Source organism: Oncorhynchus nerka, linkage group LG7 (assembly GCF_034236695.1).
Source record: "Oncorhynchus nerka isolate Pitt River linkage group LG7, Oner_Uvic_2.0, whole genome shotgun sequence".
Taxonomy (NCBI): domain Eukaryota; kingdom Metazoa; phylum Chordata; class Actinopteri; order Salmoniformes; family Salmonidae; genus Oncorhynchus; species Oncorhynchus nerka.
The window spans coordinates 60,800,863-60,824,177 of record NC_088402.1 but is presented as its reverse complement, the minus strand read 5'-3'; the positions used below and the strand labels follow the sequence as shown (position 1 = coordinate 60,824,177).

The 23,315-nt window shown below is 39.8% G+C and overlaps 1 protein-coding gene across 1 annotated transcript; it reads left to right on the top strand.

Moving 5' to 3' along the window:
• The first annotated feature begins 215 nt into the window (after positions 1–215).
• prdm2a (PR domain containing 2, with ZNF domain a) lies at positions 216–21,128 on the top strand. The gene is made up of 5 exons (XM_029664361.2): positions 216–447; positions 553–1,865; positions 3,199–3,259; positions 8,014–12,526; positions 15,333–21,128. The coding sequence occupies exons 4-5, from the start codon at positions 8,108–8,110 to the stop codon at positions 15,345–15,347; spliced, it is 4,434 nt and encodes a 1,477-aa protein (XP_029520221.2). The 5' UTR covers positions 216–447; positions 553–1,865; positions 3,199–3,259; positions 8,014–8,107; the 3' UTR covers positions 15,348–21,128.
• The last annotated feature ends 2,187 nt before the right edge of the window (positions 21,129–23,315 follow it).

The window sequence follows — 23,315 nt, the reverse complement described above, 5'->3', positions numbered from 1 at the left end:
TAAATAGTGAAATGCCCTTAATTAATATTCATCCGTACTTGACTGCATGACAATGATGGCAAATCCCGACAGAAAGGCAAAAAATAATAATTTCACCCCGTGTGAAATAAAAGTTATTGTAGGGGAAGTTGAAACAAGACTAAATATATTGTTTGGTGGACACAGTGTGGGCATTACAAATGCCAATAAGGCGTTAGTGACAGCATGTGGCGGACGCTGTTACTGCTGCTGGCTCAGAAGGTCGGACCCTCTCAGAAAAAAAAGTGGTCCGACATAAAAGCGGAGGCCATAAGGCGCATAGCCTTACACAGACAACGTGTTTGTGCCACAGGCGGGTGTCAGGGACACCGTAGCTCAATCCCCTTGATGGGCGTCTTGCCAGTATTATAGGGGAATCCCTCCTGAGTAGTGACGGAGGGGGAAACAGACATGCAAGACACACCGGAGGTATGTAATTAGTATTCCCTCGTTTGAAGAGTAAACCCAATGAATTCAAGTTGTGTTTAAACATGTATTTACACAAACAATGGGGACATTTTCTATTGTTTTTAGTCACTGTGTGTTCCAGCGGGGTCGGTGGTGCTGCAGCTGAGCAGGAGCTGAGTCGCCCAGCCCCCTGTCTCCACTGCACCTCGTGCGTCACAACCCTCCAGCAGCAGTGTCCTCACAGTGGCAGTCCTGCAAACGCAAAGAGACACCATCGATGCGATTAACGAGGTTGCCAATGAGTTGAAATGGGAGTTGAAGTGCAGGTCCTTCTCTGTAATGCTGGGCCCACTACAGCACAGATATCAAAGACAACAGCTCTTGGTAATCGGAACCCGGCTCATAAGCCACTCATCAATGACCAGTACATTTGCTGGTCTCTGAAAATTCGCTCACTCTGAATTCTTCCATTCGCCAAATCTTCCAACAGTGCCAAAGCAGCCGTTGTGCGTCATTATGAATTGTAATTGCATGCCTTTGTATACCCACTCATTTGATTCTCACAGTTACCCAATTGCGTAAGAGAGTGGCATACGTCTTCTTTTGTGCCTTACACAACATTTTATAAATGAGGCCCCAGGTGAGTGGGCTTTGATTAGTCAATGACATTACAATGACTTGATTAAAATGACCAGCACTGCTGATCTCAAAGGCACGGATTTGATTACCCCTGAAATAAGAGATTTGGTGAGTCTAAAAAATACTAGTCCTGCTAGGTCAGTTGCAGCTTTCAGGAAGGCGTTGTTGGAATTTTTGTTTAGAGGTGACAAACCAGATGCATCATTTTATATTGGGTCTATTTGAATGTGCAGTCAATTTGACTATGTTGTTGATGAGCTGATGAGAACAATTAGGCACCAAACTTGTCAATTTTGTCAAACCAACCAACAGAAGCCAAACTCTATTATAAACTATTAGTAAGGGCAGTCCCACCTATGCAATAACAGGGGAAACACTGGCCTAATTATTTTTTGTTCACTCCAGCTCATTTTTATGTTATAGTGGACATTTATTGCAAATTGGAATGAAATTACAATCCACGTGTGGATAAGTTGACTTTCATATAGGATTTATGACATTCAATCGTCTGCATTTTAATATATAGAGTTGATTTATTGCACTGTTGTACTGTGTGTTGACCAGGCACTGGCAATGCTGCAAAACGTCAGCACATCTTGAATATAGCCCTGACTTTTTTTCTCTCGTAGCCCAACAAACTTATTGTTGATTGGTCCTACATTTCTGACCTCCACATTGCAGCCAATGAACACTTCAGAAACAATTCTGTTATGGCACCATAAGGAAGACAATAACAGATGCAAGCCTACAACTGAAGAATACCCTCAAGATTAATCTACAGGAAAGTATTTTGAAAAAATGTAAATACCCTAAGAATATCAACTGCATTGCAGCTACTGCATTCAAGTGCATGTAATGTCATCGACGTGAACCCTCTTATCATTGCTCAGTTAGCTAACTTTAGCTAGCCACACGTTTGTTGTGTTAACGGTCAATGACAGCTGGTAGATTGGCTGTAGAATGATTATCGGTGTGTTTTAGCTGTATTGTTAGCTAACTGGCGAGTGGAATGGGTCCGCAATGAGCTTGCAGCCAAGTGACCTTTTGAGTTGATAGCTACAGCTCGAGGTGATCTCGTTAGCCAGCTTGGAAGTGCTAGCTAACCGTGACGTTGATGCGACTAATGTGCAGCTGATGATATCTTACGTAGGGTAACCGTGTTGAAATAACTAGCTAGTTAGTATGTCAATATCGGAAACCTGGTTTGTTTTGAAGATCGGTAGTTAACGTTAAAGTGATGCAGCAGGCGATCAAACAAGAATATGTGGATAGAGCATTATGATATGAAACTTGATTTGGTATCTAACTATAGTTATCTATTCATACAATTAAGGCTGGTTTTTGGATGAGGTAACTGTACAGCACAGGCTCTGCTATGACACGGTATGTGTCGACTGGGCCTCAATCTTAATTTAGCTGCATTAACTCAAGTGATCACCAATCTTATGAAAATAAATAATTATTAACATTCAGATAACATTTTGTAAGGTCTGATGACTAGGCCCTATCGTGAAGCATGAGCCCCATTGTTAACAATAATGGCTAGCCCTATCTAGTTAGCTTTTTTTGTCTGTCTAGAGACTAGTCTGTGCATTAGCCTCGATATCTAACGTTAGTTACCCTTGTCTTTTGTCTTGACTAGTGCATTAGCTTAATAGTTAGATTTCAATTGAATTAGCTAACAAAGGCCTTTCTGCTACAAAACATTTGAGTCATGGTAACTTTCATACATTCACAATCAAATGTGACTGGTACTGTCAAACAGTTAACGTTAGGGATTCATCATCCAAACTATTGCCAAATTTACTGTACATTTTGTAAAATTGTTACAATAGCCTACTAATCAGTCCAAATGACCTTGACAAAAGCTTCTCCCCTGGTCCTGCTTTGCATGTGTTGCTGACCCCGATGTTAGACACTGGCAGAATGTTTCAAACTGTAGTTCTGGTTGTTTTTCTCTGCCATCATTGCGTTGACATTTTCTTGTATAGGGGCTCAAAAGAGCAAGGCGAGCTTGCAAAGAAACACTGCTGTTTCTACTACAGTAAGATTGTCAGGTCATGTACAATGGTGTTTTGCTGCTAGTCTCTTACTATTTTCTTTATTCATATATATGTTTGTCACTTCTTACAGACAGAAGCCTGGTCAAAACAAGCAAAGTCAAATATGATGCAGTGAACCGATTCTGAAGATGGTAAGCATGCGGTGGACTACTTCAACCTAAATCTAATTGCAATGTGTTTTATCATATCTATCCTCAGGTTTGTAACACAAAAAAATGTAGTTTAGGTCACCCTTATCTGAAAATACAAATGTAAGTAGGTGTTTTTCAAGACCATGTGACATACCAAGCATTTAGTCTGTATTTCACATCCATGAGGCGTAACTGCAAATAATATATAGGCTCACCAGTCAAATAAAATGTTACTTGTCACATGCTTTGTAAACAACAGGTGTGGACCAACAGTGAATGCTTACTTATGGGCCCTTCCCAACAATGCAGAAAATAGAGAAGTAATAGAAAAGTAAAACACGTAATAGATACACAATGAGAAACGATAATTTGGCTATAATCAAGGGATACCAGTACAAGGTAATTGAGGTATATATGTAGCAGTGCACAAATATCAAGTCCATATTATGCTGCTGATTCCTAGTTATATGTACATATCAGCGGAGGCTGCTGAGGGAGAACGGCTCATAATAATGGCTGGAATGGAGTTTAATGGAATGGTATTAAACATGTGCTTTTCCATTGACTCCATTCCATTGACTCCATTAAAGCCATTATTATGAGCCGTCCTCCCCCAAGCAGCCTCCTCTGATATGTACATATAACTAGGAATCAGCAGCATATGTGATGAGTCAAAACATTCAGTGCAAAAAGGATTAATGCAGACTGTCAGGGTAGCTATTTTACTTTTCTAAATAGTTAAGTTAACAGTTAGCCAAATAGCTACTCTCGTCTGGATAGTACATTACTTTACCAGTCAAAAGTTTGGACACACCTACTCATTCAAGGGTTTTTCTTAATTTTTTTACTATTTTTTACATTGTGGAATAATAGTGAAGACATCAAAACTATGAAATAACACAAATGGAATCATGTAGTACCCAAAAAAGTGTGAAAATATATTTTAGATTCTTCAAAATAGCCATCCTTTGCCTTGATGACAGCTTTGCACACTCTTGGCATTCTCTCAACCAGGTTCACCTGGAATGCTTTTCCAGAAGTCTTGAACAAGTTCCCACACATGCTGAGTACTTGTTGGCTGCTTTTCCTTCACTATGCGGTCCAACTAATCCCAAACCACCTCAATTGGGTTAAGGTCAGGTGATTTTGGAGGCCAGGTCATCTGATGCAGCACTCCATCACTCTCCTTCTTGGTCAAATAGCCAAAATAACCAGATGGGATGGCGTATCGCTGCAGAATGCTGTGGTAGCCATGTTGGTTAAGTGTGCCTTGAATTCTAAATAAATCACTGACAGTGTCACCAGCAAAGCACCTTCACACTTCCTGCTTCACGGAGGGATCCACACATGCAGAGATCCATCCATTCTAATGTTCATTGCTTGTGTTTCTTGACCCACGCAAATCTCTAATTCTCATTGGTGTCCTTTAGTAGTGGTTTCGACCATGAAGGCCTAATTAAAGCATTCTCCTCTGAACAGTTGATGTCATTTCTCTTTGCTTATTTGAGCTGTTCTTGCCATAATATGGACTTGATATTTTATCTTCTGTATACCAACCCTACCTTGTCACTTCTGATTGGCTCAAAGGCATTAATTAGTGGAATATCTACCTCATGAAGCTGGTTGAGAGAAGGCCAAGAGTGTGCAAAGCTGTCATCAAGGCAAAAGGTGTCTACTTTGAAAAATCTCAAAGTATTTTGATTTAACACTTTTTTTTAACTTGCTACATGATTCCATATGTGTTATTTCATAGTTTGTCTTCACTATTATTCTACATTGTAAATTAATAGTGAACTAAAATAAAAAACCTTGAATGAGTAGGTGTGTTCAAACTTTTGACTGGTATTGTATATTAATGAAAGTATTCAGACCCCTTAACTTTTTAAGGCTTTATAGAGCTCAGACAGACATCTGACTTGAGGATCACTGACGTCATGATTTGACCTTGAGTTCCCAGTTGTCTTGCACTGATCGAACGACTTGGGAAACTCAGTTTGATCACCAAATTAATTAGTGAAGTAAATGAAAGCCTCACCAGGTAGCTACATATCTATTTTAGTTTCACCGTGCGATCATTCAAAAAACTATTTTTACCTTTCCACAAACCATCTTTACATGTTGCTTGATAATGAGCAAGTTAACCGAAATGTATCAAAGAATGGGTCATGCGTCCACGATTTAGTTAGACTACTGCCTGGCCAGTGATCTAGCTAGCTGCATTTCAGTAATTACCTATCCTCCTAAATGCGATGGTCAAGTTGAAAATAGTTGCCTGAAAATGAACTAGTCACCAGTTATTGTTGCCCATGGTGTAATCATGTCTAACCAGTTGGCTAGTGTAGCCTGTGTGCCCTTGAGCTACAAAGACTAGATAGCTGTGTTTTTTGGCATTCATGATTAGCCTGCTAGTTGGCTACTTCATGGCCAGTGTAATCTCTCGATTCTTGACTGTCGCACACACGATCATTGGTTTCAGGGGAGTTTATTGTAGTCTTCTTTGCCATGTAGTCTTCTATCTAATCCCAGTCCGTGTTGCCAACTCTTCACTCAGTAAGGAAGGTAGATATTGGCTGTCCTGAAAGTCGCAAAATTATGTCATCGATTAATTTGCATAATTGGCCATGTGCGTGTAATTGTGATGGACGCTGTAGGAGAGGGGAATAACATCATGGGAGAGACAAAAAGTTAGTAAAAAAAACACCCTAAATATGTTTAGAACTACAAATGAACTTTCTTCTGTCGGTTCTTGTTTTTTTTTAATGTCACAATTCCAACCCTCCTTTATCCGGGCTTGGGACTGGCAAAAGTGTACCAAAGGAGACACTCTGGTGGAGTTACTTTGTTTTTTTTAATTTATTTTTTTTACATTTACATGCCGCCCTGAATGCCGCCAGGGCGGGATCAGCCAGCGGCGGCTTCCCGCATGCGCAATTAATTTGCAGTCTGGTCACGGAGGGGTGAACACCTCCTGCTCTGACTGCAGCTGGGAGGGACTGGCCCGCCTGTGAGTGCTTTGGGACGGGGGTGGGGCCCTCTAAGAGTAAGAACGATACGTGCTTTCACGTCAGTCTCCAATAACACCAGAAAAAGTCGCTAGATTTGTCGCGAGTCACTTTTTTGAAAATGTGTAGCTTGAGGGGTCTGAATACTCGCTAAATATAGCGGCTAAGTTGGCAACACTGAAATTCCCAGTTGGTATTAGATAGAACGTCACGGCCCCACCTGTGGGGAATAAACAACCCGTGGTTACCCCATTGGTTCACAGCAAAATCCTTTTTCAGCTGAGCTGTTTTATAAGAAAATGGTTGCCATTAATCATTAACACTGCGACATGTAATTGAAACGGCAAACTTTCTTTATTGCGAAAAATGATGATTTCCAAATCATCTTTTTAAGTGGGAGAACTTGCACAATTGGTGGCTGACTAAATGCTTTTTTGCCCGACTGTACGTGTCGGCAATTTATTAATGAGTGTTTGCCAAAATGGGCAATGGAAACACTTCAAACACTATTTTTCTTTTATTGGACACTAGGTTGTAATTATTATATATATTTTTTAGGTGTGACGCCATTTCATCCAGCTGTTTTGATCGACACAAGATGGGTAAATGGAAACGCACCCTAGAAGGAAATTGTCATATTTTCAATGCAAACTTTCAAAATGTCAACAAAAAAAATCACTGCACAAGTTAATGGAAACATAGCTATTGAAGTTGGTGGTTACTACTGGGTTCAGATCCGAGGTGAGAGAAATTGTCCGCCATGTTTTGGTAAGGGCTCAGTGATGTCACGCACTTAAGGCTCAACCAATCACCCGACGGGTTCTATGTCAAGACTAATGAATATTCATGAAATAAATCAAATCGTTGTTTTCTCCACGCAAAAACTCACAATTTATTCACTCCTACCTATGAGACATGGTAGTCATTACTATGGCAATTCAAGATGGCGCTCCCCATACCTCTAAACATTTTTCAAGATAAAAATACAAAAATTAGGTGTTTCTTATATTACAAGCACGTTTAGTATGAGTGGATTGAATACGTCTCTTTGCTTAGCTTTAATAATGTGTTTCCATTCCCCATGGTAAAAACAAATTACATACATTTCATCAATTTAAAATAATAATCAAGAAATTATGAAATAGTTTGACAACCCTGTTTTGTAAGCTATTAAATGATAACAATCTCAACCGTTTATCTTTTCCCGTGATGAATAAGGCATGGATGTCTGGGGTATGTAAAATAAGTCAACTTTGAGCACCTTTATCTCTTGACTGTTTTGGTATTCAGGTACAAAAAGTCACTTTCTGAACACATCTTCTACAAGGACACATTTTGTATGAAAGGTTTCGTTCAAATTAAAAGGGGTGTTATCAAAAAGTGATAGAATTCAAATGGATTTTCCCAATACATATCTTATTGGCACCTAAGTATCGAGCTCATATCGTGAGATCCTTGGCAATATCCAGCCCTTGTTTTGAAGCTATAGTTGAACTAAGTCCAAAAATGTATGTATTCCACATTGACCCTTTGATAAATACAAATGGAACATATTTTTTTCTTCCTGTTTTAAAATGTACTGCACCGAGCAGGCCAATGGAAAGTTTGATTAACAGGGGGTTCGGAAGACGTTGTCGTGCAAGCAGGCAAATAGGAATGTTGAGCCCTGACTAGTGTGATTTGAGCTGTCAATATGGGGCTAAATGGATATTAAATGACAGGATCTTAATTTGTATATCATTTCAATCATAGGTCTGAGCTGAGAGGTTCTCCCACCTGCCGATCCCTACAAAAGTTTGCTGTGTCAGAGGACTCCAAAGAGAGGAGTACGCAGCTTCCCAAGGCCATGGAAGACTCTCACACTTTATACATCTCAGAGTTGGGAGACGATGACAATTTAGAGGAGGAGATGGAGGATCAGGAGCTTGAGGAAACTCACTGCAGTCTTTATTTAATGTCCATGGAAACTGATGAGCTGGCAGATTCAAACACAAGTTGCCAAAAACCTGAGGCCAAAAGCTGTGACCTGAAGCAGGATTTAGGATCGGTCTCCCATTCAGCAACCCCTGAGCTCCCAGAGGATCCTGACCATGACCCTGATGTAGAGCTCCAGGACTCATTTCCCTGCCAATTCTGTGAAAGAAATTTTACCAGCAAGCAAGGCTTAGAACGTCACATACACATCCACACCTTAGCTAACCACCACACACACATATTTAAGTGTAAGTACTGCAGCAAGTCCTTTGGCTCAAAAATTGGCCGGCGACGGCATGAGAGGAGACATGAAAATGCAAAGGCAAGGCCTGGATCTTTAATAAAGCCTGTGGAGCCTCCAAGTTCTGCCCTACAGCGCAACGGTCCAGAATGTGTGTCTTCTCCCAGTAGCTCCAGTGCCTCTGTTTTGGCAGACAGAGAACAGGCGTCTACGTCAGATGAACATGGAGAATTACAGGGTGGTCACACTTGCAAGTATTGCAAAAAGATTTTTAGCACGCATACAAACATGCGACGACATCAGCGCAGGATCCACGAGCGCCATCTCCGGCTCAAAGGTAAGGAAGCCCCACTGTTGCAGGAAGCAAAACATCCAAAGCTACCCCCTATTAAATCTCAACAGGATACGAACAACACAAGCCCAGTAGCAGTTCTTGAGATCGAAAGTGACCAAGAGGAGCAATATATGCTGGATATCTCTGGTAACATCTCTGAGAACCTCAGCTTTTATATAGATGGGAAGATTGTATCAACAAGCACTGTCGGCGGCTGTGAGGTAGTTGAAGTGAACTCTGGATCTGCTACTTTAGTCGGACTAAATGCTGTGATTATTAATCCTGCCCAGATCAGTCAGGCTCTTAAAGTAGAGACTGCAACTCACACAGGAAAAGGGATACCTGGTCAACCCTTGACAAAAAGGAGAACTGCCACACCACCTCTTCTACCCCAAATCAAAACGGAACTAGAATCGGAAGTTTTGTCCTCTTCATCATCAATTGTGTCATCTTTGATAGAAAGTCTCATTCCTCAGAACACAGAGTCTACTATCCTTCAGAGAGAGAGAACAGTGTATCTGTCACCTAAGCTGAAACAGCTCTTACAGATGCAAGATGGCCTCAAACCCAGCTTTGCCCTGATCACAGAAGGCCAGAAGCTGTGTTCACCACTTTCCCTGACTGTCCTCCCAGCAGGATTGGGGAGGTTTAAAAGAAGGACCGGGTCTCCCCCAAACTCACCACAACAAAGCCCTATGTCGAATGTTGAAAGCACAACAACCGATGTGGGTGTTTCTATTGCTGTCAATGCCCCAACGTCAGAGAGCCAATGCAGTTCACCCGCATGCAGTTTATCCAGCAATGATGAGAGTGAGATCTCCAACAGTCCACCAGTAAACGATGCAATGACAACTCGTGTCTTGCCAGAGGGATGGCCCCCAATGAGTGGGGGTTGTTCCTGCAACCAGCAACCTTTGGACCTCTCAAATGCTGTCAAGAAAAGTGAAGACGAAGCCCTGCGGGAAGCTGTGTTGGACTTGAGTGTGCACAGAAAGAGTGCAGATTCGGAAGCAAAGAGAATTTTAGTTCCACAGCCCTTAAATAAAAAGAGGAAGCCAAACACCAGCATGTTGGAGAAGGTGCTGATGAATGAGTACGCAAACCTAGAGGTTGCTGCAGAGCAAGAATTAAGTATATTAGAAAATCATGATGCACCGTTAGTTACAGACTTTGCCATAGTTACTGCTTCGGATATGTCACCTGCTACTGAAGGCGAGGTGTTCGGATTAACTTTTCCCTCTGCAGCACTTAGTCCATCCCCTTCCTCTCTAGCTTCAGTCACCAGGCAATCGATCTCACCATGCACCATAGCACTTGCTTCCCCATCTCCACATCCAATCTTACCCACTGCTCCGTCGCTAATTACTGTTTTAGCACCACCAACATCTTCCTCTAGCAATTCCACAAATCAATCTATCCTTCAAGTATTGGCCTCTAAAATATCTCCTAATCCTTTAATAATCTGCACAGAAGATTCATTGAATTCAGCTGCGTGTGAGTGGAGAGCTGCTTTGCCAGATTGGGCTACCTCTAATTCTGCAAGCCAACTTGCCATCTCTAAACCCCTTGACCCAACTCTCAATCTACAAGGGCATGTGTTTCTCACAGATCACACTTTAAATCAAATAGCTCTGAACACTACCACAGTTGAATCCAACATTGGATTTGAAGTGCCAACATGCTCTCCAGCTTTAACTCTAAACGATTCCCTTATCAACTCCTTTGACATTACTAGTAATACTGTTTTAATTGAATGCACAGTTGCTCTTGAAACCCCAGAGAACCTTGTCCCTACCACAATTGATTTCCAAGAGAATAATTTTGAATCCACAGCATCTGCGCAAATTGTCATAAATCAGCAGCGGCCTCTGTCCTTGTCTCATGAAACCGTTGACCCTTCTATTTTAGTATCTTCTTTAGAGCAATTGGTTACCCGTTCAACGCTGTCTGCAGTCATATCTGAATGTCCAACTCGTCAAGAATCCATTTCCTCCCCTGTTCCTGCCATTATTAAAACTGAATCAAACCAAAAGGTAGTATCAGAGGACATATCTATCTGCCCCTCTAAAACGCCACCTCCCTCTGAGGGCACAAGTCAAGTGGAAGAATCCTCAAATGAGACCCTCTCCAAGCTACAAGAGACTTTCACTAAGGAATTCATATGCAATGTATGTGATAAGCTTTTTCATTCAATGAAGGAACTGGGTCATCATGTAAGTGAGCATTCTGATGAATGGCCATACAAATGTGAGTTCTGTGTGCTACTCTTTGGAAAGCCCACGGCATTGCTTGATCACAGGTCAACCCTCCATGGCGTCGGCAAGAGCTATGTTTGCTGCGCGTGTACAAAGGAATTTGCTTATCTTTGCAACCTGAAACATCATCAAAAGGAGTTGCACCCTGGCCAGGAATGCAAATACACAGAGGAAGAAAATGGCAAGCTACGACCCCAGAACTATAACAATGCAACAAAAGGTAGCACAGAGGCATTGTCCTACTGTACCATGGCAGAGTCCAATAAACCTGTCATAAAAGATGAGGGAGAATTAGATGACGCTACTGAGGAACTCTTTACCACAATAAAGATAATGGCTTCTGAGGGAGGCAAACCCAAAGGCCTGGATGTTTGCCTTGGCATCAACCAACACTATCCCAGTTTTAAGCCGCCTCCGTTTCCATATCACAACCGGACACCTGTTGGCTCTGTAGCCTCAGCTACCAACTTCACCACCCACAACATCCCACAAACCTTCAGCACTGCTATCCGATGCACTAAATGTGGCAAAAGCTTTGATAACATGCCAGAGCTGCACAAACACATTCTTGCCTGTGCAAATGCCAGTGACAAAAGACGCTACACACCCAATAAGAACCCCATTCCTCTTCGTCACTTTGCAAAAGCCCAAAATGGAGTACTGTCCTCTACTAATTCCACAAATGGCCAAAATGCTCTACACACGGCAAGTCAAACAAATCGTCCCAAACTCAATCAGGAGCCACCTGCCAAGTTGAAGCTTAATGCACTCAACAAAAGGAAAAAACAGCTGGTACAGAGGGCCATTTCACAGAGGAGTAAGTCCACCTCTTTGACAAAGAAAACCTCTTCTCTAGTCAATGAGGAGCAAGAGATCTATGTCTGTCCGCATTGCATTAGAGAATTCACATACCGCCGCAGCCGGACCAAGCACATGGCCGTCTGCCCCAGGAAACCTGCTGCCAAAGAGGCCAAGAAAAGAAAAGATGGCAGTATCTCTTACACTAAGGAAAATAACGGCCACCTTCGCAGAGAAGTCCTTCATTTGGAAGAGAAATCTGATCATGAACAGAAAAGCAGGGCCCATAGTTCAAGTCCAACAAAGAGGACAGCCATATTACCAGCTCATAAAGTCCTGTCAAACAAAAAAAGCAAAGCCATCATTGCAATGGCAAGTGTCCAAACACCGCAGGAGGCACCCAAACTGACTGCACTGTCTCTTGTTCACCCTTTCAACTCCCCACAACGTCAAGGCAGTAGGATGCAGCATGGTGTGAAGGAAATTCGTTCTAACATTACAATGGTGAAATCCCACCAACAACCACCACAGGTGGATGAGCACCCCTGCAGTCAGAGTGGAAGGGTGAGGGGACCAGTGACCCGCAGTCTACAGCAGATTGTCGTCATAGATTCAGCAAAGGAAGAACAGCTGACCAGTCAGGAGCCACCAGGGGATCTGCAGGTATTCTATGCATGAAATCATGGCTAACATGATCAGTCTCTACCCTTCTCCTGAAGTGTGCACTCATACATTCCCCCTCATGGATTTAAAAAAATGGACTGGTGTGAGGAATATGGTTGAGATTCATCTCCAGCCATGCTTGCATCAATCCAATACTTTTTAATACATGAGGAATAAGTAAACAAGTGGGCAGGTAGCTTAGCAGTTAGAGCATTGGGTCAGTAACCGGAAGGTTGCTAGTTCGAATCACTGAGCCAACTAGGTGCAATCTGTCGATCTGCCCTTGAGCAAGGCACACGTAACCCTTAATGCAGTGTTTTCCACAAGTACATGGAGTAGCAGGCCAAATAGAAAAAGTTGCCAGCCAGAGAGTTCCGGGCTAATGAAGTGATTTACAGGAGTTTAGTGAAGCCCAGACGACCTTCTGATACAGGATGCTGTGATGAGTATTAAAACTGTCATCTGTAATAAAGCGAAGAATGCATCCAAAGGTTTAAGAGTAGTTGTTGCTGCATTCTGGTAAATAGTATCACCATAGTCAAGAACTGGCAGGAAAGTTGACTGCACAACCTGCTTCCTGCTGTTCATGGATTGGCAACATCTGTTTCTAAAATATAAGCCCACTTTAAACGTTAGCTTTTTAACTAGCTCATCAGTTGTTGTTTTTTAACGTTAGATCTTTATCAATCCAAACGGCCAGATATTTATAGGCAGCGACCGGCTCCATGAGCGAAGTATCCAATAAGTGAATATGTAGACCATCTGAGAAATTGTTCTGTGAATCACAGAACATATATTTAGCATTGCCTGCATTAAGTAAAGTTTTTAATCAACAAGGGCTTTCTGTAATATAACAAAATCAGATTGCAGCTCGAACTTAGCTTTGTCAACAGTCGGTGCAATGGCATACATAACCGTATCGTCTGCATACAGATGAATATTACTGGATTTAATACATAGACCAATAATATTTAAATAAATAGTAAAGAGAACAGCTCCCAAAATTGACCCCTGCAGTACACCTTTCGTAATATAGAGGAAACTAGATTTGACACCATCAGAAAGCAAACATTGTGTCCTGTCTGTCAAGACCTCTCATCCAGGCCCATTTCAGACCGTTTTTTTGACGAGAAATGGTGTCGAATGCCTCGGAAAGGTCTGTAAATAAAGCAGCACAATGTTTTTTTTAATGATCTAGGCAATTTAACACATCTGAAACAGCACTGTCCAGATCTAATACCAGATTGGTGTATATTTAAAATAGAGTGAAGTTACCAAAGTTCTTAGCTGGGAGTTGGTCAGGGATTCTAATACCATAACTTGGCAAGATAAGTTGGCGATTGGGTGGTAATTATCTAAGTCAGAAGGATCTCCGCCTTTTATGTAGGGGTAGGACATGTGACGCTTTCTAAATCTTAGGGAAAACACCAGTACCAATTGTCAAGTAAAAAAATACAAGTTAAAGGTACATCAATGAGTAGGGCAGAGCGCTGTATTAAGAAGGGGTCAAGTGAATCAGCCCATGTGGAATTCATTACATCGTTCTTTAGCAAGGCAACTCAAAGCAGTGCCTTGAGTTACAGGCATCCTATGCTTTGATTATAAGTTACGGAAACACAATATCTACATCAGAATGTTTTAATAGCATTTTCACCGTAAACAATACTAAAGTCACTAACACACAGCTATTAATGCTCCCAATGTTTAAGTAGGCCTACTCCCTCTCATCAATGTTCTTGTGATACTTGTGCACAGTACACGGACACACACACAGCTTTAAGTACTGTTAAAGCTTCAGGCATTCTAAATGAGTGTGACTATAGGAAGAAAGAACTAGCTCTATGGATTCAAAGAACAAATAGCTTTTTTAACTTGTCCAACAATGTTAAGAAAACACTGTAACTAATCTGTACTGTTCAGGTAACTTTACACACACTTGCTCTCAGTAGCCTATTCCTTCTCAGTTATTCCTGTGCCATCCACATTTGTGCGTAGTTTAGTCCGTTGTCAAGTTCAGGTTGCTAGCTAGGTAGCATGACTAGATTTAAGAATGAAGCACGTGTTTAACATGTTGACTACTCCATTGTCGACACTAATCAAATCAGTAAGCCTATATCAATATATTTAATCATGTCATGTGTTTTCTTTTTCATATTTTGGATATGAAACACGCGAAAGAAAATAAATGAATGTGGCACAAAACAACAATTCGGTGGATTTCCACTCATAGTTACCACTTACATTACACAACACCTAAAAATGAGTTCACAGGAGACAATGAAGAAGCATCATGCTCTCCCTCTGTGAAAATAAATGTTGACCAAAGTCAACCACAGCGCACAAAAATAACACCAGTACCGAGAGGGACAGACAGGGGACTGACAAACCAGCAGTTTTTCCCTGTCCTATCAATAGATCACTAGAAGATGCATATTGTTCATTCCGGGAGAAGGCTATTCTGACTAGCGAATTTAAACTTTTATATGAAAAGAAGCCTAGTTAATTAATGAAGTGCAAAAAGTAGCCGGCTTGCAATGAGTATGTTATCGGCTATTTAGCCGATGGCTAGCGCTGATGGAAAACACAGATAATGGCTGATCCCTGTTGGGGACCAGTGTCTTGGAGTGGGATATGCAAAAAGTACATTTGCATTTTACACCTCACACTTGTACAGGTTACACCCATGTACATGTGTGAAACACGACAAATAAAGGCACCCCCTATTTGACTGACGAGTGTACACTTGTAATTAAGGGGGATTCATTAAAGTTGCACCTTTTCTCACATTTAATTTTTATATTCTCAGGATCCTTCCATTTGAGATTCATCCAATGGACTGCTTCAGACAGTGGAAAGTTGAGGATCATGATACATTTGTGGAGGCTTAATGAAATAAATACAAATGCAAGAAGAGATGGCGAATGTAGCAGTGGGTAGGTGCAATCGGACAATGTATGGAGGCTTTCAGAGAACATGTTTGTTGTGCATTTCTTGTCCTTTTCACAGAATGTTTGGAAAAGACTGCTGTGCACTTTGAGAAACTTTACCTGTGATGGGCACGTGCATCGTCATCTTGATGATTATCTGAAAAAAATACTTAATTTAAAAAGCCCATCCCTATGAATAACTAGTGCGGTTTGCAAGTGGCAATCATAGGGGCATGCAGTTAATACATTTTTTTTTCAATTAGCTATATGTGTACTGTTATGTGGCCCTTTTATTTGGAACCTAAATGCATGCTACCAGTTTATTGTAGTACTAGATTGCCCCTTTCTCACTCAGTCTGTCCAATTTCAAACCACACTTTTTAGGTTTGAATGATCATCAACAAGTGCAACTCTGGATCTCTTAAAAGGATAGTTTTCCAAATGTTTAACGTAATCGTAATAATTGTCATACCTCGAGGAGTTATGTGGCTGTCTTAGAATTGTAATACAATCTCCAAGGAAAGCCCTGAGAGGTAAACAATGCATGGAATGTGAGTATAAAAACCTAGAGCTGGGCGATATTTGATTAATTGGAATGTATGTCTAGCGCGGTATTCCAAATGCCTTCCAAATCTCATGAATCCATTTTTTGTTTTTATATTTTTTTTTTGAGCGTTTGTCTGATGTTTCTCATGTTGTACCTTCGCATTTACACACACCAAGCCCAGCCCCCTGGCACTCACAATGACAAAGATGAGAGATCACCTCTTCTTCTCTGACAGTGGTTTCAACTCTCATTTGCATTTTAGGTTTGGTCTGACAATCTGTCATATGGAAACCAAAACACATAAAAAGGTTAATCTCCTCTATTATAGTAAAGTAATGTTTCTAATGGGGACCTCCTGGAGGTTAGGAGGCCACAGATAGCATATGAACACTCATAAATAATGGCAGGAAATTTGCTTTAACGGTTGACTTTGGGCGTGATAAACGGTACAACTTATTGTCAAACAGAAATGGGGTGTGCCTTGGGTGGTTAATCAATGTCATTCTGATCATGCGCGGCGTGACCGGCGTAGCTAGTTTGTTAGCCACTTCTAGTTCACCAGTAACTCCTCCAGTATGTGTTGACGTCATTTCACACAATTTGTTTTTGGACGGAAGCTGTAGAGATTGGTAAGAAATGGAACTTCAAAAGCCAAATATCTTATTCATCAGTATATTTTTTTTAACGCAGTACACGACCTTGGAATTATGGTGCATTGTTATCGTGCATCACTTATACAGGTTAAAGCTGTTATTTTAGAGTTTTTGTCCAAAGTCTACCTTTTTTAAAGTAGCTGTCCAGTGTTTCCAGATGTCTATGAAATATGATCTATATTTAATTACAATACGAGTTAAATATTTTTTCTTCCAATTCTTTTAAATTATGTTAAAAAGCAGCTGGGTGTATACCAGTCATTAAAATTATTCATGCGAGTAGACCGCTGATTGGCCAGCTCATCCTCCTCAGGAAGATGACATCATCCTCGTTGAGGAAATGGCAAGTTTTTTAATTTATTTTTTAAATGGTCTGTTTGAGATACTTCTATCTCAAACGGCCGGGGACCCCCGTCTACTGTTCGTCGTGGACTTGTCATTGAGAGATTGTTTATGAGACCTGTGTTAATAAGTTTCTATAATGCCTCCTACAGATGTTGCTCATTATTAGTGAATGGGCATTATGCATGGTTCTGGTAATATTTTTAACAAAAGACTTGAAAACCAGATCAGTGATTATTGCAGAAAAGCAATTTAAATAATGACATTATTAGTGGGTCTTATGGTTGTGGAAGGATTATATTTACTCTAGGTATAATTTCACAAGCCATGCATTCTTTAGATTATTGCTGCTGTTTTTAAATGCACTGTATTTTACCTTTAATTGTACAACAAAGCTTATTTAGAGATTTTTATAATTTTAAATGACGTATATTGTGATTTGAAGCTTTGTTTGAAAAAAAAAATTTTTTTTTTTTTGGGGGGGGGGGCCTTATCGCCCAGCCCTATAAAAACCTAGACTAAAAAGTTATGTTCTGAAGTCTTTCATTCAATGTCAAACACGGATATTCGCTATTGATATTGTTACAATATAACTTGAATTGAATTATGTGAACTATTTTAGGCAAGGCTTCATACTCACATTACATGCAATGCTTAGTTCACAGGGATTTCCATACAGCTTGTATGCAAATTCAAAGACAGTTATAACTCATCGTGAGCTAAGAAAACAATTAACATTGCAAAACCCCTGTGGTGCTGTTTCGCCCAATGCGGATCTCCGCTTTTAAAGGTGAATTCTGTAAGTGATTTAACATCTTGAAGGCCCTTAAAGCTAGAGTCTGGGATTGATATATCCATAAATTAATTATATACAGACCATGATATTTGAAGAATATAACTTCTACATACCTGCATTAGCGTACAACTGCCTTACCCAATCATAGTCCAAAATATAATCTTGTCATTGTAAACAAAAAAGCATCACAAACTAATTAGCTGATGTGGTTGTCATGGACTGTCAGTCCTTGCATTTAGATCAGTGTGTATGAAATTGAGAGGGCTACATTTCCCTAGCCCCATCCCTCCACTGTATACTAAATTAGGAGGCAGGGCGGCTGTTTAAATTTTTGTTTTTTACAGTAGATTTCAAAAACCAAATGGCAGCCCTGCCACTTGTTTAGGCACTTCCTGTTCAGCCAGCAGACTATGTGAACAATGGAGAGGTTGTTATGACCAGTTAAGCTAAACGGCCATAATCAAGGAGTTTTTGCACATTTTATATACAATTAGGTCAATTTAGGCACATTTTTCAATCCCATGCAAACCTGCAGAAACCTAATTGTGGATTACGGAAGATATACGCTGCACAAAGCCAAATCCTTTAATATTTTGAAGCAATTCATTGTTACGTTTTTGTTTGTAAACAATGGAGTAATAAAGGCATATTTTGAGCTGTGGTAGACAGCTGTGCTAAGCTTGTAAAGCATTTCTACTGCAAGTTCTATTCTTCAATAATTAAATATATATATGGTGTACCAGTCAAAAGTTTGGAGACCTACTCATTCAAGAGTTTTTCTTTATTTTTACTATTTTATACATTGTAGAATAGTAGTGAACACATCAAACTATCAAATAACACATTTGGAATCATGTAGTAACCAAAAAACAAATCTAAATATATTTCTAATTTGGACTTGGTCTTTTACCAAATAGGGCTATCTTCTGTATTCCACCCTACCTTGTCACAACACAACTGATTGGCTCAAACACATTAAGAAGGAAAGAAATTCCACAAAACTTATAACAAGGCACACCCGGTAATTGAAATGCGTTCCAGGTGACTACCTCATGAAGCTGGTTGAGAGAATGCCCAGAGTGCAAAGGTGTCATCAAGGCAAAGGGTGGCTACTTTTGAAGAATCACTTTTTGGATTACTAAGTGATTCCATATGTGGTGTTTCATAGTGTTGATGTCTTTACTATTATTCTACAATGTAGAAAATGGCACACAAAAAACAACAACCCTGGAATGAGTAGGTGTGTCCAAATGTTTGACTGTATAGATATCAATAATTAAAATGACAATAGAACAGATCCCAGACTACTTTAATTCCATGAAAAAAAGAGTTAATTTTAACTGATGAACATCTGGCACTTTTAATGTTTTTACAAGCAATGGCTTAACCAGTTTAATTTATTGGACTTCTTGTTCTTGGAAGGTGAAAAGGTTAACAATGGAACAATATTTATGCATGTGGAGATGGTTTCATATTATGTTAAGACAATTGGTTATTGATCAATTGTATTCTTCAAATATCAAGCATCAAGTAACAATTGTTAACGACTAGTGGAATATTTTTTCATATTTTATGTGGTCGTCCTATTTATTAGTTAAAGCTAGAATCCTTAAGGGTGAAGCTGTCCCGTTCATGTACAATATTACAACAACAAAGAAGTTACTGCAAACAACAACACTGTATTTTTTCCCCCCTTGATACACTCCCCACCTCTGCTTCGTCGACATAAGCAATAACAACGGCTGTGGGGCGGACAGTGACACTTCCATCTTTAAAGGGAATCAATTATTTAGAGATGTTTTAGGAAAAATGTTATGTAATGAGTTTAATTTCATGGATTATGGGAGACAAGAAACCTGCACTAGGAACCTACAGTAAATGGGGCTTAAATTAATTTCAATTTCTCGACAGTAATTATAAATTGTCTCCTATTATCCCCTTTTCTAATGACTGAAATGTTCTGGCTATGCCATGAGAATTTAAAAAGACTTAATTTTTTCTTGTTGATGACATTTCACTTTTCAGTTGGTAATTGGGTGCAAGTGAAGATTTAAGCACTTGAGATTTGGAAAGGGAAAAAAATGTTTTTAATTATTTTATTACACAATTTCATCCCAAATTAAAAAGCACAACGATTTGGTTTTTTCGTCCTTTACTCCTATCAATATTAAAACAACAAAGGCAAATAAAAGTGCTTTTCAGGTGTTCTTCATATGTTTTGCTTGCTTTCACATAGTTTAAGAGACTAGTAAAAGTATGTTATAATGGGAACCTTCTTTGCATACACACTGCCCCATCGATAACTTGCTGCTGTTGGGGTCATAAAAACATGTGCGAGGTGCGTAAGTTCATGGAAAATATTGAAATGGCCCATATTAAAGCTACATTCTGGGATTTGTTTTACAGCAAAACTGCAGCCCGCCACTTGTCTTGGTATACAGCTGAGGAATGGGGCTGGTGAATTGTAACCCCTCTTAAATTCATAGACAAATAAACACCTGTAGGCTATAGGAGCAATATCAAACTTTAGTTTTCTAGAGGCATTAGTCATTGAATGGGCAGTGTACCATCATTGAATTCTGTCTTACAGATATAGTTTACAGTATCTTCTGTTAATGTTTATCTATCTTGCTCTTGAATGAAGAGGGTTTTGGGGATGTTTTAATTACTGGAGAAATGTGGTTATTTTATTTCATTCAATCCATTCACCTGACATTGGGGTGTATAAGCAGTTTTCTGTGTTTTTAGGTTAATACAAAACATTAACAGGTCATTGTCTATTTGTTAAGATGTTACCTACTGGCAACTTGTGTAATTCATAGAATGAACCTGTGTCTTGATTGATAATATACATGTGGCAAAAGTTTGATTAATATACTTGGAAGAATAATCAAAATAGCTTCTAAACTTAAATAGATAACATGCATACTGTGTATAGTATACATATTGAAGTTTCACTGTTGGCTCACAAAATGAATCAGTGAAACAAGGGTAACCAAAACAGGGTATGTTTTGTTTTAGAATTGGGATAAATGTTTGTAAAACAGTATTCATTGTTTGTTTTAATCCTAGAAAGATTGTTGTAACCTGGGATTGGTGTAGTTTCCCCCGTTTCATAGCAGACTGACTTGAGTGTCAGATATGTGGACAATGTAATATAACTGTGAAAAGTGCTTGTAGCATCTCAAAGTGTAAAATAAGTCATGTATATTTATTAATTTAAATCATGTATCAACCTGAACGGTTCTTTTGTGTATGATTTGCACTGTTGCATACATTTCTGAAATGTAGTTTATTTTTTAGTTGTGTTCAAAATAAATGGGGAATGTTAAGTTAATGAAGTGTTGATTCTGTGCTGGTGTTCTTGGTACTACAGGATACGTACAAGGTGCTTGGACTTGAATTTGGCACTAAGAAAGTACTGGAAAAACACCTCTGTTTGGTATTTGAACGATTTTCGATGATTTATAAGCTCTCCTGCTCTGTTATAATTATCCTGGAATTTAATTTCAGATCTGTTTCAATTGACAGGTGCATCATTGTGCTGTTGCAGGAGCTGACAACATCCTTATCCTGCGACATCCAAAAACCTGAATTTGTAGCCAGATCACCCCTAAGTACCTTCAAACGAAGTGCTGTACATCCAGTTGACTTGGTTTGGCCAAGCAATTTTGTACATGAGAAGGATGGTTTTTGGTTAGCTGTTATGAAAGTTTGCAGGGGTTTAGTAGTGGCTATTTACACATCCTATTGATTACAATATATGTCCTGGCCCATAGCACCTGACCTCAAACCGTGGTACCCACCACTAAGTTAAAAAAACAGATGATTGAGAAATATCATAGGAATGATGAGACACATCCACACTGGAATGAAGAGAGCATTCTGTCACTGGGAAAGCTGGCATTTCAACAGCTGGTAAAAGGAAATCTGATTTTCTATTAGGAACACCTGCGAGAGTGTGGCGTTGACCTCAGCGAGGAGTCTGTGTACTCTGGAGTGTGCACACAGATCTTTAAAGAAGTGAGTGGGCTGTACCAGCAGAAGGTGCACTGCTTTGTGCATCTGAGCATTCAGGAGTTTCTGGCTGCTGTAAACGTGTTTCTCACATTCAACAACAGTGGTGTGAATCTAATGGTTCAACCCGAATCAACCCCTGAAGTACTTATGCCATTCAAAAACAATCCTACATTTTGCCTCAATGTAAGCACAGTGGAGAAGGCCTTACAGAGTGAGAATGGACACCTGGACCTGTTCCTCCGTTTTCTTCTCGGCCTCACACTGGAGTCCAATCATACTCTCCTACGAGACCTACTGACACAGACGAAAATCAGCTCACAAACCAATGCTGAAACAGTCAAGTACATCAAGTGGAAGATTAAGGAGAATCTCTCTCCAGGAAGGTGCATCAATCTGTTCCACTGTCTGAATGAACTCAATGACCATTCTCTAGTGGAGGAGATCTAAAGCTACCTGAGCTCAGGCAGTGTCTCCAGAGAAGAACTGTCTCCTGAACAGTGGTCCGCTCTGGTCTTTGTGTTGCTTACATCAGAAGAGGAGCTAGATGTGTTTGACTTGAGAAAATACTCCAGGTCAGATGGTCTTTTGAGGCTGTTGCCAGTGGTCAAAGCCTCCAGAACAGCTCAGTAAGTACAGTACATGGCTATTCAAATTTATAGTCATAACAAGAAAAATATATGTATGTACAGTGGGGTCTGAAATTATTGACAATCTTGATAAAGATGAGTAAAAATGACTATAAAATACAACATTCAAATACGTAGCTATATTGTATGCCCCCCAAAAATGGGGAAATTATATATATTATTGTATACTAATACAATTGCTCAGAGAAAGAGATTTTGTTTAACAAGTAATATTTTTTTTCTCAAAAAGGTAGGGGCCAAAATTACTGACAGCCCTGTTTTCAATACCTCACCATGCAAGGATAACGGCACTGAGTCTTTTTCTAAAATGTTTTATGAGATTGGAGAACACATTGGAAGGGATCTTAAGACTATTCGTCCATAAAGCATCTTTCCAGATCCTTGATGTCCTTCGTCTGCTCTTATGGACTGCCACTCTTAAATTGAAACCACAGGTTTTCAATGGGTTTCAAGTCCCGAGACTGAGATGGCCATTTCAAAATGTTGATTTTGTGGCGAATGAACCATTTCTTTGTGGATTTTAATGTACGCCTGGGGTTATTGTCTTTCATGAAGATCCACTTGCAGCGTAGCAGAGGCAACAATGTTTTTGGCTAAAATATCAGTACTGATTCAAATTCATAATGTCGTTGACCTCAACATGGGTCCCCTGACCAATGGAAGCAAAATAGACCCATAACATCAAAGGTCTACCATGATATTTTACAGTAGGTATGGGGTTCTTTTCTGCTCATGCATTCTCATTTTGTTAGCATACATTATAGCTCAGAAATTAAATTATTTATTTTATTTATATTTGCTCATCTTTATCAAGGGTGTCAATAAATTCAGACCACACTGTATATATAACATGAAAC